This window comes from Mixophyes fleayi, chromosome 1 (genome assembly GCF_038048845.1).
Source record: "Mixophyes fleayi isolate aMixFle1 chromosome 1, aMixFle1.hap1, whole genome shotgun sequence".
NCBI lineage: Eukaryota > Metazoa > Chordata > Amphibia > Anura > Limnodynastidae > Mixophyes > Mixophyes fleayi.
This window is the reverse complement of record NC_134402.1, coordinates 379,986,204-380,005,727: the sequence shown is the minus strand read 5'-3', so window position 1 is coordinate 380,005,727 and position 19,524 is coordinate 379,986,204. Positions and strand designations below refer to the sequence as shown.

Genomic DNA, 19,524 nt, shown 5'->3' with positions numbered 1-19,524 from the left:
ATATATATATATATATATATATATATATATATATATATATATATATATATATATATATATATATATATATATATATATATATATATATATATATACACTTTCAATTAAAGAGTTTTATTTGAAGACATTTGCAGGGCCAATATAAATTTTATTCTGGAACAATAAAGTGCTGTGTTAAGTTAATCACCTGAATCTTACTCATGCGTTATACCCTCCTTATGACCACAGAGAGAAACTTTCCTGTTAAGGGGGAAGAAAAAAAACAAAACAAAAACAAAAAAAACCATAATGGGTAGCTAAAAAAAAAAAAAAAAAAAAATCTAAATGCAGGAAAAAAGTATAAAAGTTTCTGCTTCTCTGAAAAAAAGTTTGCTGCAGATTTATGTTAAAAATAAAAACCAAACAAAAAACCGCATCAAGGCATGCAGGTTACTTGAACTGATTATAGAGAACAGAAAGGACATTAATACAATATGGAAAAGCCCTGGCCACAAACGAAATCCCTACCTCTTGTATTATCACACTAAATACCATTGATGCAGCATGCCATAGACACGTAAATCTCTGAATTTGTTGCAAATTTAGTGTAAAAGGGACATTATCACCAAAACTGTGTACATCATTCCACTGAAGGTATAGTTTTTAGTTTTATATTGTCAAAATGTATTACAAAGTGTTGAAATACATGGTTATGCTGTAGTTTTCTGTCTCAATGGTTTATTACCTTTTCCCACACTGTTTTATCGCTAACTTGAAATCAGTGCTACTTATAATTTAGATTAAATAAGTTTCATCGCCAGATGAGGCTGAGCGCTGCTCGTCAAAATCATATTGGCCCTTTATTTTACAAATAAAAAATATAACAAAAAAACCCCCAGAAAAACATGAATTTGTTTTATTTCTGTAACATGGACTACTGGGCACTCCTAGATTTAAACACATAGAACACACATTTTCTGATAGTGTCCCTTTAGAGTATGGTACTGTGTGAAAACAATTAAGGAATAAGAGGCATTCTGCACAAGCGTGTTGTTATTTTAAGGGTTCAATTTAATTCAAGAGAACGGACGAGCCAGAATACTCCAAATCCACAAGATATCTCCTGTAATATCTGGTTACGGGAAGGTACTATTAAACGAATCCAGCAAAATGCTGACAAAATAGCCATGCTGCTTTGTGCAGAATAGAAACTGAATTTAAACGAAGTACGAATTGTGTTTTAATCGGGCTCGCAAAATGCTGCATAGATGTATGCTAACACACAACAGTCATGTCTAAGCCAGTGCATAGAGGAGATAAAGCACTTATGGTAATTGCAAACATTAACATGTTCATAAAGCTTTTAGAACTTAGCAAATGGTCCATAGAAACTGATACCCATTCACACATTGTGAGTGAAAGTCTGGAGACAAGAGTGGAAATTACCTTAGACTGATAATTAAGAAAAAAAGCCACAAAATTGGCAATAGCAGGAAATCACCAGAAAAGGCATAAGAAAGAAAATACAATTTGCCACTCTCCCCATCCCAACACCAACAGGCAGAAAACAAACCAAATGGAAACAGAATTTGGCAGAGTTTACAGGTCAGGGTCCAGAAATAGCAATGTAAGATGACATACAAAACCAAATGTTATATAGCATTTTTATATTTAAATATGGGTAACAAATTCTTTGAACGTTGATGAGGACGATGTTGGTGACGATTGGATCATTACATTACCAGTTGAAGCATAATTGGTGTCTCCTATCAACAGTGTTTTAATAAGAAACCAACAGTCAAAGCGCACATCCTTCGGTTGTACTAGAGGTCCCAGCAAAGCATCATCTATGAAGCAACACAAAGCTTTCCAGCTTCTCGGGGATTTCCTTTCGGTACTGTAGATTGTGTTTGACAATTATTCGTGCAGCAAGACACTGCAGTGTGGTGTGATTAATGGGCTGGATCAAGTTCTTGGCCATTTCCTTCTCATCCAGCAAATCACAGGCAGTTTGGTTGTGCGAATTTGTAGAGTCAAAGTGTGCCCCAGATTTTATGAGAAGATTCATGATATCTGGGTGGTTGTTGAGAGCAGCAATGTGTAGCGGGCTGTTCTGATCAGAGTCTCTGACATTAACATCAGCGCCACACTCCAATAAGATAGCGGTCACCTGAAGAGAGGGAAATTTGCAAACAGGGTAGCGACCAACACATGTGGTGTTTTTGTCTACAGCCAGGTGCAGAGGGCTAAAGTTGTTTTTTCCTTTGGGATGCAGCTTAAGGAACCTATAGATATTCTGTTTTTTTAAGTGCTCCTGGTCTGCGCTGCAGGGAACCTTCTCCAGCAAACAGATCAAGTGCAAAATAATAGATAGGGCCTTGTTTAGCTGAATTTGGTCAGGAGGCAATAATGCTTGTTTGACAGCTCTGTCTATTTCCAATACACTTTTACACAGTACACCCATGAGGTCATCAAATGTAACTGTAGTACCAAGCAAGCCTTTAGCTCGATCCTGAAGCATGAAGGAAAAAAGCTCAGCAAAAGACAACAAGCTGCTGGCTGTCATTGGACTTAAAGGGTCCAAGTTGTTCTGCTGCATGTCCAACGCATACTTCCATAAATTGATGCATCGTTTGAAGTTCCCAGAGTCTGCATAGACTGCTCCTCGGTACCTGATGTAATAGGATGTATCTGGGTGTGACGGGCCCAAGATTCGTTCTCTAATTAAAAGCGCTTGCATCCTCATCTCATCAGGGTCAGCAATTAGGTTGTCCAACTCTTCTGCAGTATTTACCTCCTTGGCATAATCATAAGCCATAATCAATGCTTGCGGTACAGGCTTGTTGATAATGTTAGTCCTGTCACTGTACCTCATATCCATTGCTCTTTTCCAATACTTTAAGGCACCAAGAAGGTCCCGCTTTTTGTCAACAAATGTAGCTCCGAGCAGTTCGAGTGCATTAATGCGCTCTGTTTTGCTGGTCTGTGGGTGCTGAGTCAGGAAATCAACAATATTCGTGTGGCCTGTCACACTGGCGGAAAGGAGTGGCGTCATACCATAGCCATCTTTCTCCATCCTCGCTCCATATTTCAGAAGCATTTTCATGATTTCCAAGCTTCCCGATTCAGCACAGTCGTGCAAGGCTGTATTTCCTGTAAAGAGAAGAGTTACTTGTATTACACCACAAATCATATAATCTGAGGAATAACCACAACGTGCACAAATACAAGTAAACAACCACCATTATGAAAATTTAAGAAGGGGTAAGAACAATAGAAGAAAATTATCTGGTATATTTGAGTTGTAGCTGCTACACAATCCTAAATGCACAGTCTCTGAGATACATCACTGCAACTGCTTACGTGATGGCACCAGCTCTAGGTTGGTAGTGATGGAATTAGGGCTACTGCTGCGACCAATGTTAAAGACAACTAAAACAAGTGCAGGTGAAAAATAATTAGTGACTTTCTTCCTTCACCAAACACAAAAATATAGCAGGTCTAAATAACACTTGAAGCTGAAAACACATTTCAAATAACCAGATCATTGGCCACACAACCTGAAACCATACAGATGTGATCATAAGCAGGTCCATGTATTGTGGTTGACAGATGACTGAACACACAGAAGACGTGATCACCTGCAACTAGACTGTTCTATGAAACAGATTCAGATTTGCAGGCAGACTTATTTTTTTAGAACAACATTTTCATTGGATTTTTTTAATGAAACAAAGGATCGAAAGGGAAACAAAGGGGTATATTTACTAAACTGCAGGTTTTAAAAAGTAGATGTTGCTTATAGCAATCAAATTCTAGTTATCATTTATTTAGTATATTCTACAAAATGACAGCTAGAATCTGATTGGTTGCTATAGACAACACATCTACTTTTTCAAACCCGCAGTTTAGTAAATATATCCCAAAGTGTAACTGATAGGTACCACATCTACTTTCTGACAATTTTGTGGCATAGTCATTTAGGGATTAGACTTATTATCATTAAAAATCAGTTTTTCAACTTCACTATTTACTAACCAGATTTCCTTTTAACAAATTTTGCTACATTTGTTGTATTTGCCAAATTAGTTTTCAGCCCCTTCTAGTTTTAATAATTTAAATGCTCTTTTTTTCACCTTATTACAGTGATCGGCAACATGAGGTAGCTGAAGGGTCACATAAGCGCTGCCCAGAGGAAGGAGAGGGGGCACAGTGCACTTCCTGTCCTGCCAAGTATGCCACAGTACCTCCTTGCACTGTGCAGAGGAGGTCACGTGACGCGGAAGTCAGCTGCCCACGTACCGATACCCACCACTGCCTTATCACCTGCAGTACTTTTTATTTAATCACCCTTGTTGCCTTTGAAACCTACAAATTGTGTTGCCATACGGTATCTACTTGAAACATTATTTATTTGTATTATTTTATTTTAATTTTTTAAAACCTTTTATTTGGCCTCCAAGCTTTTGAGACTTTTATAGGTCAATGGATGATATTATTTTGTCAGGAACAGATACATACGTTTTTATGTCTACATGGGTTAGTTGGCTGGAGTTTAAAGAATCCAGTGATTACATGGATTCATTGTCTCTGCCTAATTCCACCAAGCTCACATCTTCCTAGTTTCCCTGGGGCTGCCTTCTTCTGGTATGTTCGTCCCAGATATACCGATAACACTCCACATTCTTGTATAGGATTGATCTCCTTAGTTCATAGTCCTTTAAGATAAATACCCCCTCCTCCTTTCCATGTTTTATATACAAATCAGAAATGTTCTGGTGTTCTCTATAAGTTTTACCATTAAAATTTATCCAATGGTTAATCTTATCATTTGCTACATTACTTCTGTTGAAAGGCTTCTACCATTTGTTGTCATATACTGGATAGATTTATTGCCACTTTTAGTTTTACATACCTCCTTATAGCCTCTTCTAAACCTTACCCCACTATTGTTGACCAAGCACTCTTCCTGGTCTACACTATATATTCAAGTTTATCTCCTCCAGCCATCTAACCACGTTCCACCCCAGCACTGGTGCACACTCCTCATTGAGTTGCAGCCTGTACCTACAATAATGGATGTAGCTGAAAGAGAAATCAGCACAGTTCTCCATAACTCACCACACTCCTTAATACACCAACATCTTAACCACTTAGTTACTTCCCTAAGCTCCTGCTATCTGTATGGCTACAGAAGGCAATTTAAAAATCATAACTTGGATGTCTACTTAAAGTTTACAGTCCAGTTCCCTGACATTGTTGGAGGAATATCCACCTACCTTTATCCTGTATATATATTCCAGGAGATGTCAGGCTGTTTGTCATTAACAGTCCAGCAACTCTTTACCCATCTGTCCTCCAAATAATTGAATCCCTTGCAACCAACACCAGTCTGACCTTCATTACACTCCTATTCCCATCTTTACTGGAGCAGTCATTCCCCTAGTTGCTAACGAAAGTATTCTGCTACAACAAAGATATTCCTTAATGAAAATTCATAATATCTGTTAATTTGGCATATTTATTGGACTGTGTCTAGTGAGGACTCAACTGCTTACCTTTGGATCCTGCTTCCACACATCTCCAACTCATGTCTTTCTTTCTGCCCCCTCCCCAATTGGAAAACACAATGCCCAGTATGTCATATTTGCAACCAAGCAGATCAGATTCACCAGCTGGCTCTGCACAAACTGAGCATGCATGAGGCTCAGACTGAAGCTGGAAGGGGGGGAATCAGAACTAGCCATATACTGTCAAATGAATATTGAGTAGCGGCCCAAGTAAGGACTGCAGCGATATGGCGTCCTCTATGGGCGTGGTGAAAATTTTTTTTCACACAAATTGTGTTACACAAATCAGTCTTGCTCTGATGAGGCCAAACTAGGCTGAAACAGATCTGTCTACAGATGAATTTTCTATGTCAGTATAAGTTTGTGTCCTGCTCTAAAACACCAGTGGGTGAGGCTATAGAAGACTTTACCCAGAAAACGCTTCTCCTTTTGGAGAGGATTGTTTGTCTGTAGCAGATATTTTTCTTCTGGAATCTCTGTCTGGTAGAAAATAATGATCAACTTGCTATGTGCACTTCAAACACTACACAAGACAAATTACATAACTCAGACCTTGACCATTCTGTGTTATTGCAGAGTACAGATTTTACAGTCTGTAGAAGCTTTCAGTGTTCTCAATATGCAGACACACCCAGAGTAGGAATGAACCTGTACCTAACCCACAACCTAATGTACAGTACCCTGTCTATTTACATAAAAGTTTGCCAAGTATTTCTCACAGCCATTAACCCCTGCCACTTGCAAGATATTCTAGGAAACAGACAGCTAATTGCCAAATGTTTTTGTCAGCTATTCATTAACTGAAAGACAAATCATATAGACAAAATACCTTCAAAAACAAAAACACAAAATCCATTTAACTGAATTTTAATATGTATTTAAAAAAAAATGGCATGTTTGCATAAGAATGCCAAAGCTCAGAGAAGTGATTAAATCCAGAAGAATATACAAACGCTACTTGAGAAATGCTCACATAGAAAGTAAGGCATTTGTAATGACTCATTAGTTTCTATGGGTGTGATGTGTGCAGCATGTGTTAGTCATGCCAGCAGTTCTGGGAATCCGTTTTAAAACAAACACTAGGGAAAGGAGAAATTAAAATTAGCTTGTATGCAGTCAAAGTGTTAGATGTTCACTTAACTAGAATGAGCCTCTTAACTTTTCTTGTTTTTGGGGGCTTTTGAGATGATTTTTTTAGGGGCAATAAAGTGGCATGTAAAGCGAACAGAGATGATTGCATTAGATTTAATGGAATTAATGGAAATGTTCTTGAGATGTTGGGGTCAATGTCCCTATAATGGGCGATAGGCCACAGGGCTCATATATGCTGGTAACACAAACTCTCTACCTGTGGTGTGATTAGCTGCATTGGGGACCCAGTTACAACACATCTTTCATTATAGAGAATTCACTACTTTTCTATGAAATAGGATACACCAAAAATAGTCTGTTTGGTAGTTGAAGTCAGTACCTCCAGTTCTGACACTGTGTTCCTCATAGGGAGATTGACTTTTGTCAGCTGAAGTACCGCTCCTTCCTAATTAACTTTTCTCACTTGCAAAATGCATTGTTCTAATGCACTAATGAAATTTTCAGTATAAAGTTTTATTTCTGACTTAAAAGCCACTTTAAATGATCTGACAAAACATGTATGTAAAATGTAATCGCTCGGTAGGTCTGTCAAATCTCTTACAACAGATTAATAGGATTTAGCAAAGCTATGCATAGTAATGTGTCAATTTCCAGTTTACTCCAAAGCCTTTAAATAGCCCTAATAGGAGTCAAGTGGTGCGTATATGAGAATAGACAGGGCTATCTACAGGTGCAGCCATCTCCCGACTCCACAGAAATAACCTACAGGAAGATTATGCAGATGCCTCTCCAGAAGTTATTTTAAGGCTGGCGTTACCATGCAAGGAAGACATCCTTGTCAGGTAACAGGACTCAAAAACAGAAAGAGCTGATCCCTGCTGGACTCCATTCAAAAGTCTTCCAGCCTCTGGTGCTGGGCAGTGGGAAACACTGCTGTACAAGTATGTACGTCTACTGAAATGGTGGTGAGCATATGCAGCTTCCACCAAGCATATTGGGCAATACATAAATAGAAAAAAAAAATATAACAATCCTTATAGAAGGTCATCTTAAACAGATTAAAACCAGTGAGTGCATATATTAGCTTCCCCTAAAGCACTACTGAAAGGCCACTAAACCCCAAAATGTAAAATTTCAGATACAAACTATCAATGTATTCCACTGCAACTCTCGTTATCTCCTTACTACATTTCAGAAAGCTGAAGCATATCCCACATCTTTAGGACAGTGTCCTAACAACATCCGATGCAGGTCAAAAAGCAGTGACTGCAGAGACATAAGTGGTCCTGCCGCCGACTATCAATCAGTACACCCTGTGCATTTCTGTAACAGAGGTCTGCATGCCTGTTAATCAGACTCTGCCTGCTCCGTTCAAACAGAACATCCTTACACAGAAATCAGCTGTAAAATGGGGAAAGAGGACATGATGAACATATTAAGTGAAGTAGAAATACTGTTAAGAAATAAACAGCCTTTGACCTACATTAATTTCAAATTATGTCTTTACTTCCTTGTAAATTTCTATGACAGGATTACCATTTCTTAGCAAAGCACTGAATTGCCAAATATTCAGAGAAGCAGCATTTTGATCCACAGAATTTTACCAGTACCAGATTTGGAAAGTGTGCATTATTAGTAACTCCAGCGCCTAACTATAAGTGAAGTTTAATAAATAAGAGCCAATGAGGAAAAAGAAAACAAATTACTGTATATAGTAAACTGAAAGCTGTCAGTCCTCCATGGTCTTCTGGCTAGGTGGACCTTTTATATACACTTCTATAACCACACACTCAAAAGGAATCGGAAACTTTAGTTAGATTGAATAGGTTCAAAATGACAAATGGTACAATGCAAAACATTTGTGACATCACTGCTATATTCCATGCCCCAGGAACCAGTCTGCTGGTGTGTAGAGGATATAAAGGCAAGTTTACACATGCATTCCCTCCTCATCACATAATAAATTTATATAATACAAGACAAAAGAGGCTATTGGTAGACATCACCATAAAAAGTGTACTATTGTTTCCTTTGTAAGGCCCCAAAAAAGGAACAAGGTTTATTCTAATGTTGTACTTAGGGCATGACCTGCCTATCCCTTACACCCAATCATCTCCAATAATAGAAGACTTGTGTGACTGTGAAACAGACATTATTGATGCTATAACTACTGCATTGTAAAACCAGGGAAACAGGTCTCATCATGCAGATAACAAAACTCTCCAGTTTTTAATTGGTTAAAGAGGGCTGATCAATAGTGTGAAAAACCCTCTTCTACTTTCAGAGCATGAGGTCACCTTCTCCAATACCTCAAGCACAATGGGAAGGAAATCTGATCACTTCAGCACCGGGAAGTCAATGATCACAAAGATGGAGGCAGTAGAAAACTACCCATGGTTAGTTTAATATAATATGAAGAAGTCTAGTTAGCAGTACCTGAATACTGACATAAAAGATGGGGAAAAAAACAACAACCCCTCCTCCACAAACATTAAAGTAATTCAGTCACATTAAAAGAATATTCAACAAGTCAAATATAAATGTGATCGGCAATCCAGAGAATTTACTCTTTGATAACATGATAACAACAGGAACAAAGACATCTTCCCCGACGACGAGACACATTGAGAGAACCACCAGAGCTCAACAACATAGACAAGTTGGACATAAATGCAAAATGATTTATCAAGTTCTGCTAAAAATGGGTATTACCCTTTAAACCCATACCCACAGGTAAACAAAAGCATACAAAACAGCTGAACAGAAAAAAACACCCATTTTAAATTGGATCTTTAGCTGCACAGTTATCTGCTACACATCACATAAGTATGTGTTTAAAAGCCTTTGAAAAGAGACTCCCACCTTAAAATCAGAATCTGACTATTTCAAGCAAGTGTGTCATATTAGCAGCATAGATCCTTTCGGTCTGTGGACGGATACACCAAAGTAATAGTCTTAAGCTGGGTACACACTACAGAAATTTCAACCAACTTTTTATGCCGATCGATTTTACATACGATCGATGTTCCTATCGCTCAGTCCATGGACTGCATACACACTAGCCTTGTTTAGGACGATAAAGGGAAGAGCGGACGTCCCTTTAGCGACTTTTTACAGCCATGTTGTCCGGAGCAATGACTGTAATTTCGTACTCACTGTTGTGGATCGGTCGGAAGTTTATACACACTACACAGCGGAAACGAGATTGGAACGAAAATATTAAACGGTACGACCAACCAAATGAGGCGATAATCGTCCATTTGGGCAGACTTTCGACCATCGTGTCACTGCACACACTGACCCGACTTTTGAACGAGCGGTCGTATGTCGGCTGTTTGAGCCGATTATTGGACGAAAACAGTGTAGTGTGTACCCAGCTTTACTTGGGAATAGGGTGGTGGCCATAGATAAAAACAAAACAAAAAACACACACCTATAACAAAAATAAAATACATCAAGGAATAACAGAACACTTGTAGATACGTCTGCTCCATGTCCGTTCTATCCTCTTCCGTAAGTGGTCAGAGCCTTTTCATATCTTACACAGAAATAACTGAGAATGAGGATTCACTCATTTTCATATTACAGCTACTGGTATGAGGGAGAAATGACAGACTGACCAGGATAAATTCATGAAATAGTAAGACAGCTTTATGGTAAAAAGCCCACATCATAATGAAATGACTCAGAAGAAAGTTTTCCAATATCACTAGGTGCCCATTAATAAGCATTTATACACCGCAGGAACCAGAGAGTATATGATTTTGTAGCAGTTACTCAAATAAAAGCTAGCTGAAATACACGCTGTAAGTGCTTAATAATCAGACACATTTTCTTTATTTAAAAATGTCCTAGTGGAATTTAGTCATATGTGCTCTCACATATAAAAACAAAAAACTTTTCTCTGAATCAGTGTGAAAACTATATTATACACACACACACAAGAATTATTCAAAGAAATGAACATAATAATTTTAAAACTACATGATGCACCAAGCTTCTATCCATACTTTTGATGTGTGAATAGATTTAAATTGCAGCAAAAAAAACTTGAGCATGATGTGATATGTAACACTATGTAACACAGATAAAAAAAAAACAAAAAACCCCCTGCAGTACATACTACTGCTGACACAAGTCAGCGTATTTTTGATCCAGTGCATCAATGTTGACTGTTGGACTGTCTCTAACATAAATTTGGCAGAGACATGAGAACTTCTGGAATGTTCCACTAAGTGCTGTCTAATACTTATTCCCTGTAGATCAGGGCTGGACAAGGTAGTCAGTCAATGAGCTCTCAAAACACAGGAACAAGAAAAAAACAAAACAGGAAAAAAAACAACAAAACAAACACTAGTGGAGAGAGTCTTTTCAATTGATGTAAAAAACAAAAACCCACATTTTCCGTGGCTCTCTATAATATACTGCTAGCTACTCGATTTTGTACTGTACTGTACCCACCCTAGCTTTAGATCATGTGTCGTATTCCATCACTAACTGAAGTACAAAGGCAGCTATAAAAACATCAAATATGGATAGTCGCATATTGGAAATACAAGCTTGAAATAAAAGGTGACATACAAACTACAGTTAACAGTGCCAGATGGTCATATTGGTTCATGATAGGACACTAGATTTCAGTAAAGCTGTTCACATTTCACCCCTTGCTTTGGTTTGCCTGTTAAAGAAATTAAAAGTGGGCAATACTGAAATGATACTGTATTGTAGATTTCTTCCTGCAGTGCCATGAGAGGGACATCCATTGCAAAAGTTCTTAAAGTGCACCAGTCATTCACACAAAGTTTAAAGGATAAAAAGTTGTTAGTGTATAGTCTACCACTATTGTCATATAAAACGGGAGGACAAACACAAGCCACATCTCTTGACTGCTGCTGCGGATCCATCTTCCCACTTAAGTGTACCCTTCCCCCTTTCAGCATGAGCACCAACAACAGATAAGTCTTGGGAAAAAGAGCAGCAAAGAGTTGTCCCCGGGAGCAGATTAACATTGTGTTAAATTATATCTAATTTAATATGAATTGTCTTTGTTTAAACGAGAGAAAGCAAAGCCGTCAGCCAGAGCTGGATTAAGGGGGGCCCAGTGGGTAAGTGCCCCAGGCACCCTTGTTTCTTGGGGGCCCACTGGACCCTGGCTGCCCAGGGCACAGGGATGAAGAGGGTGCTGGTTCTGTCTCTGGACACCAATATACAGGGAGCTGAGCTCTACACTTAACTGCACCCGGCAGCACAATCCGTTGGATGCGACCAATACAGTGTCTATTCTCCATCCCACAACCTCCTTAAGGCGTGACATCATAGCTTCACGACTCCTCCATTAAAGAAGAGCCAAGAGGAGCGGTGCCCCCTGCTGGGGCTTAGGCAAGTGAACAACTATAGGGGAGAGGGGATGTAGGAACTGAATAAAGAGACAGGGGTGAAGGAAACCAGGATGTGGGTAGAGAAAGAGAGGCCTAATGCTACCTTTACTCTCGAAAGAAAAGAAAAAAATGAAAACTATAACTAAATCAGTGTTTGTGGATAAATATATTTCAAGCAGACAACCTTCAAAATATAAACCCACCATGTATGCAGTGTATAGATATAATTCAAGCCTAGATTTACATATGTGTGCCTTCTGTGTAGTGGGAAAAATTTGAACGATGTCAAATTATCAGTAACTTGGCACAAGACTTGCAGGCAAGCAGTATAGGTTGTGTTGTAGGCTAGAATCTTATACTTGGTGGATGGGCAGCATTGGGAAAGGCTGTATTTGCCTCATAGTAGTCTAATTGCTTTGGCTGGCTGCTTTATCAACCCTTATCAAATTGCCATGAATATACAATTAGATTATCAAGGGTCCATCACAGAATCATCCTAAAATAAATATTTCTAGCTATAATAGGGGGTGGAGATGTGTATTTTATGTAGTATCATTTCAGAGATAAGGATGGAGAGAAAATATATAAGGATTGTCACCAAAGTTGGAAATATTACTCTTTGATGACTAGTGGAGCCAATTGTCTATAATACAGTTATTCACGTCAGTTATGTATTATCTTCATTTTTTAAATGCCATTTGTGAACGAGTCCCCAACTCCCACCACTACAACCCTGTCTGTGCAAGGCTTTAGTCAGAAGCCATCCTGCCAAAGAAGCAGCGTCTCCATAAGCAGCTATCACCATCTTTAGGTGATCTGCCATATGATTAAGATCTCCTGTCAGACAGTGCACTTCCCTCCTGTACTCTATAGACAGGGAATGGTGCCATGCAAAGCCAAGGTTGTGGGGACAGGGAGGCTTTTTCAATGTTTGACTGGGCATGGACAAGACTGTAAAACATAATTATAATTTGTACATAGTGGAACGGTCTCTATAAATGAACAATTTCATAAACACATCACAAGCTACCGCTGTATCACGCTATACATTTGCTCATAAAAAACAAGTAGGCTGCAATCTTCCAAATTTACTACACAGATGGGTGGCCTAATTGGGCAAGGATTCAGATGTACCAGGCTGTATGAGTTACTGCACCACTGGGGGCCAATAGCAGTCATCGTCCAAAAGCAACATTTAACATACACGAAAATTAGCCTATTGATTTCTGTAGGATCATTATTAGGCACTGTTCTTTTGCGTTCAAATTAAAAAAAAAAAAAAAGGTTTGTGTGGAAGCTCCCCAAAGTCTTTCCAAGTTCTCAAGTAATGAATACAAATATCTGACAGCGCAGAGGACCAAATAAAGGGAGATAGTGTCCGAATATGCTCACCTTTACACTAGTGAAAAACAGGTATAGCATCCAATGCTATGGTGTTATATATTCCAAAACCACATATATGTCAAGAAAGAAAATGTATTTACATGCTCAACCTTAATTGGTGAAAGCCAAGCATAGTAACCAATTTCGCAGATACACACTTTTAGCATACAAGGCCAACCACCAAGTGTAGATCCTTAGTTCTTCCCTTGTAGTAGAATAGTTTCCTGCAGTCATTAAACAATCACCAAATACATTTATTTTGTGTTCCCAACAGTGACTGATGTGACCATTAAGTCTGGCCAGCATGGTAGGAGTGACAATTCTGCACAGGCTGAGCCCTTTGTGTGCACCTGCTGCATGATGAGCTGTCCAAGTCTCTGGTTGGAGACTTGGACAACTTCACCACTTATTAATAATTGTATTTCTCTGCAATAGAACAGTGACCCTAGTGACAAAGAGAATACTATATGTAGTATTCTAAAATACTATATATACACAGAAACATTTAAAATACACAAAAGTCATAAAGACAATCACAATACCCCTTCATTGAATGTGACATAATGAGGCCAAATGGAGCAGGAGAAAAACTAAAAAGATCTAATTAATGAGGGAAAGGACGTGGGTAGTCTTAAAGCAAAGAACTCAATGTTTGCCCCGTTTTTGCTGTGCGCATTTACCACATTTTTTGCAAACCCGCAACTGTAGGAGTGGGTGGATTTCACAGGCATTTCCAAGGAATGGGAAGTGGGTTGTGCTTAAATGTGTTTGTTTGACACTTAGGTGCCCTTGTGCGCAAAATAGAAACAGTAAGTGATCACAAGTTTTCGTAAAAGAGTATTTAAGCAAGTGAATAAAAAATGAACATGTAATACAGGCAAGAGCGATGAAATATAGAGCTAACTAGATGAATGATGGTACACTCATTTTAATCTAGAAGGGTACAAAGGGCAGAGGTCAAAATTTATTGAGGGTTAGAAGGTTTGGTGTATTGCCATATACCATTACAGAGATTCTATTAAAAGGTCATTACTAAAAAAGACAAAAACACTAGAAGGTATTTGTGACAAGCTTGTAAACATGTGGGAAGTAGATATAAAGAGCCATATAATATAGGAATAACTGCCATATAATATAGGAATAACATTATGTATTTGTTGTCCTTATTAAGCAATGTTTGTGATGAAACTTGTACATATTGTATCTGTCACTGAACTGCTTATTTGTACGAAATGTTCTGGGACCCCCCTTCCCACCTCCCCTTTTATGGACACAAAGCAGACTCAACCAAAGAGAAATTGACAATCTGTAATTATAGGTTTTGGCTAGAGAGCAGTAGATTCTATATATACACCAAACTATTTCATGTTCTATTAAAAACACTACAACATTTTGCACAAACGGCAAAAAAATAAATCTTTGCACATAAAATAAACCTTATATTTAAAAATGTCAGTCTCATTCCAGCACGGTAATATTTCCACTAACCCCAGTAATTAAGGAAGCTAATCAATGGAGGATTGTGTCAATAAAATAATGCACCAAGGAATAAGTTACTGGTAGAATTGGTGGCTTCAAGGAGGCTCAAAACACAAAGCTGGGAAATAAAAACACAAAAGTCTTAATATATGTATTTACAAACATATAAATATAAATCTCTTATTACAACTTGCTCTGATGCTTCCATTATAGATGCTTCAACCTGCTGCTGGCTACTGTAGCTAGCTACCACATGAGGGTCCAAGGCTATATCTACATTACTGAGCTGCTGCTGCTACTGATCAGGTAAAACTTGAAACCAACACCTATACTCAGCTGCTCCATACATAGTATTTTTAACATGTCCAAATGTGTAACATATATTATTACAGCAAATGTCACTCAAACTGTAAACCATACGAACCAACACTGCAAACCAAAAGATTACAGTCCATAAATGCAAAAAAGTTAAGCAGTTTATTATGTGCATACATGCAGAACAATGCACTTTCAGAAATGCAGTTATTTCAAAAATAACATGCAAAGGATTCAATTGGGCTACTGTACTTTGAAATGCCCCTCATGTTAACATACCACTCGGTTTTTGTGATACTTTACTATAAGCAGCAGATATGTCATAATAAATATAGTATTATATGTTCAGGGAGCACAAAATATGATTTTCCAACATTTATTTCTAGCCCCAATAGAAACAGATGTCACATATCGAGTTGAATTATACATTTACCTTTCACACTTTTCCTATTAACATCTGCTCCTTTCTCAAGCAGGAATTGGGCTATCTCTTTGTGACCTTTATAGCAGGAGATCATCAGACAAGTGTGACCATGACGGTTGGCTACTTCCAAGTCAGCTTTGTGCTCTACTAAATACTTCACAATCTCCAGGTGTCCGTCAAAGCAGGCTGCTCGCAAAGGAGTGGAGTTGGTGAGGGTTGTGTTGTTGACGGAAGCTCCGTGATCCAATAACGACTGAACCACTTTAAGGTGACCAGCTGCAGATGCAGCCCAGAGTGGCGGTGCCCCTTCTATGGTCTCGCCATCAAAATTAACAGATCCACCAATCTCCACAGAAGCACTGCACTGATCTAACAGGTAATCCACCATATCTAGGTGGCCATATCTGGCTGCCATTAAAAGTGGTGTTGCCCCATTGGTTTTCTCCGACATAAGGATAACTACTTCATCTTTGGCCTTGTTTTCCAGCAACTTGGAAAGAAGGCGCAGTTTGCCATCACGAGCAGCATTAAACACTGCTGTCTTGAGATCCATGGTTGCTTTACTGTGACAAGCTTGTGGGGGTTTGATACCAAATCTGTTCCAACAACAGAAAGAAATTTCCAGGAAAGGCACAAAGGAGAAATGAATGAGATCCTGTCCGTTGTCTCAGGAGAAGCATAAATATGGGCTCACATATGCATAAAGCTGGACAAAAAGAGAAGAAAAATGGTTAACATGTTTCGCTAAACACAGATATCTCTTAAGACAGCAGTATCTCATCTTACAATGTTAGGTTTAAACTACTTAACAGCACAGCCTGTGGGCTTCATAAAATGCTAAAAAAAAACCCACTCATGACTGTACTGAAGGTCCAGTAAACTCCAAAAGCAAGAAGTTCAAATATTGAACACCCATCAAGAGAATGCCTGTCAGTTGTGATTGTGTTCTCATATCTCTAATTTACAATATAAAGTGATGCTTAAATAAGCTTTAGGAAAAGAAAAAACAATAAGTGATCAATCATTTGCCAGATGTTATATAGTCATGGACCCAGTTCCTAGTTCGTTCCAATCAAGCTGTAATTAAAACCCTCAGATGTTACAGATTACACTCTATACACAAGTCTAAACAACTCCAACACTGCATTTGGTTTGTTATACATGTCTATAGGGCAACAAATAATAGTTTGGTTGTTTCCATGAAAAATGTTATTCGATTACATGACATATTTTATTTGGACACAGCCTTTTCTACCCATCATCATCATTTATTTATATAGCGCCACTGATTCCGCAGCACTGTACAGAGAACTCATTCACATCAGTCCCTGCCCCATTGGAGCTTACAGTCTAAATTCCCTAACATACACACACAGATAGAGAGAGAGACTAGGGTCAATTTTTGATAGCAGCCAATTAACCTACTAGTATGTTTTTGGAGTGTGGGAGGAAACCGGAGCACCCGGAGGAAACCCACCCACGCAAACACGTGAGAACATACAAACTCCACACAGAATATACCAATGTATCAACACATGACATATGTCATGCAAGAAGCACAACACACCCTAACAGCATATCTATCACAATTCTCTTAACTTGCAAATACTGTATTTGTGGAATTAGGAAATATTATTTAGATTCTGGGAGTTATAAACCATATGATACAGCTACATATTTACAATACATGCATGATATTTTAAGCTAAAGCATGGAATAATTTAAGGTTATAAATAGAATAAACCCCATCAGCCAAAGAAGTCACTTCTATGGATAGGTTTTGCTACTAAGGTCGGGCAAGGTTAATAATGTGTAAAATATACAATAGGGAAACTTTAACTATGAAGCATGAGTACTAAAGAGTTAAACATATTAAGCCACATAAAATAATATACACGGACATTGACAGAAGCCAATGGAATGGAACTGACAAACGTGACTACTATACAGGACACACCGATTAAGACTACATGTACAGGAAGCAGTGAGCAGAATTGCTTAAACACCGTATAGAAAGATCACGAAGGTGTATTTTAAGTACGTATTAGCAAGTGTCACCTAAGACTACATATAGACATGTATTATATATAGTGTACGGTGACACAATGTAATCACTAGGTGTAGGAGGACGACAAGGAACCAGTACATCCGATATACATATGTAACACACTATAAAGAGAGACAATAGGTCATTACCACGGCCATGACTGCTGCTCTTAGCCCCAGGTCTCCCCCCGGGACAACAGGTACCGTGTGAAACCTCCGCAGCGCTGCTGCCGGTGTGACGGTGCAGGCGGGGCTCTCCTCCGTCTGATAGGGAGCGTATCTAACCTGCTAGCTGCCGTTAGGCTCCAGTAGGACGAACCGCAGCCAATCACAGCTGAGAGGCGGGGACGGAGTGTGACAAATGCGGTCTCGTCCAGCGCATCGTGACGTTATGGCGTCTAAGGTTTGGTTGAGACAACAGCGGCGTCGAGTGGCTGGGCGGAGGGAGAGGACAATGGTGTGGTGGGGGGAAGGGGTGCGAGGAGGGACGTCATGCAGGGACAGTGCAACAATAGTGGACGGGATCACTGTGTTAGATTTGTCTGCTGAGGAAGTAACTTATTTACTAATTACGTAAATAATAGTTACTCCAAATCGCAGACCCGTCGCCTGGCGATGTTCACAGGGTGAATACTACAGGATGTAGTGTAGTTATAGGCTGTGTGCTTGACACGTGTGCAAAATCATAGTAGCCCGTCCTGAGGCAAACTTAGTCTCCAGCATTTGTAGAAATACTTACCCTAGGTTGCCCTATTGGCCTCTTTCAAAACAGCTGGAAAATCACAGGTTGCCTTATGGACATGTTTGCAATCTTATACATGCATACATACATACATACATACATACATATATACATATGCATCTAAATTGCTAAAACAAGATATAGCTATGCACATAATATATTAAAAAGAGCTGCAAGATGTATAGATAACACACACACACACACACACACACACACACACTTGAACTTATGTAATCTAGATTTTAGGTTCAGCTGTATTGGAGCTTTCTTGTGCTTCATTCCCCCATCAGGTAAAAGAAGCACATTTGTAAAAGATGGGATCTGACTAGGTGGTATCACGCAAGGAGATTTTCTGCTCTGATAGCTGTTAAAAAGCTGCATGCAACATTTAGGTCCAGTAGGAAAACAACTCAACCAAAAGTGCTTTATAGGAGCCTGTTAAATTTTCATTAAGAGATATTTATATAGCGCATACATATTGCACAGCACCTACAGAGAGTAATTAATCATTAACATCAGTCTTCGCTCCAGTAAAGCTTACCATCTATATTCCCTATCACATGAACACACAGTAGGGTTAATTTTGTCAAAAGCCAATTAACCTATCACTATAGGGCATATTCAATTGTTGGCGTTACAACCTAAAGTAACGCGCCCCGCGCACTATTACCGTAATGACGGTAATAGTGCGTGTAAATACCGTTATTACGGTACCTTTGAAGCTGGATTTCAGCTCACGATTCAGGAAGCTGCGAGATGAAATCCGGCTTATTATTACCGTAATAACAGTAATACTTTTTCCGCGGCGGAAAAAGTAAACAATTGAATATGCCCCTATGTCTTTGGAGTGCGGAAGGAAACCCACGCAAACAGGGGGATAATATACAAACTCCACACAGATAGGTTGGAATTGATCCCATGATTCCAGTGTTGTGAGGAGGCAGTGCTAACCATGGTGTAACCGTATTTCTCCTACATGTGTTACACAAGAAATTAAACAGTTGCAGAAAAAAACACTTTGGTACAATGTCAGATGGGAAATTTTTAACAACAGTTAACAGTCTTAACCAGAGGATTTCATGCAGCATTTTTACTGTCAACATGAAAAAACCCTCT

General features: G+C 38.8%; 2 protein-coding genes across 2 annotated transcripts in view; both read right to left on the bottom strand.

Annotated features, from left to right (window-relative positions):
• Positions 1-19,524, bottom strand: part of TICAM2 (TIR domain containing adaptor molecule 2) — a 284,037-nt gene that overhangs the window by 195,672 nt on the left and 68,841 nt on the right. The window lies entirely within an intron of this gene.
• On the bottom strand, positions 882-17,956 carry FEM1C (fem-1 homolog C). The gene is made up of 3 exons (XM_075179542.1): positions 17,817-17,956; positions 15,630-16,326; positions 882-3,132 (listed from the first exon to the last, which is right to left on the bottom strand). The coding sequence occupies exons 2-3, from the start codon at positions 16,171-16,173 to the stop codon at positions 1,823-1,825; spliced, it is 1,854 nt and encodes a 617-aa protein (XP_075035643.1). The 5' UTR covers positions 16,174-16,326; positions 17,817-17,956; the 3' UTR covers positions 882-1,822.

Coding starts and splice junctions, on each gene's coding strand:
- FEM1C (XM_075179542.1), bottom strand. CDS start 16,173: ATGGATCTCAAGACAGCAGTGTTTAATGCTGCTCGTGATGGCAAACTG. Junction 3,133..15,629: donor TAATAGGAAAAGTGTGAAAG/GTAAATGTATAA, acceptor TTCTCTTTACAG/GAAATACAGCCTTGCACGAC.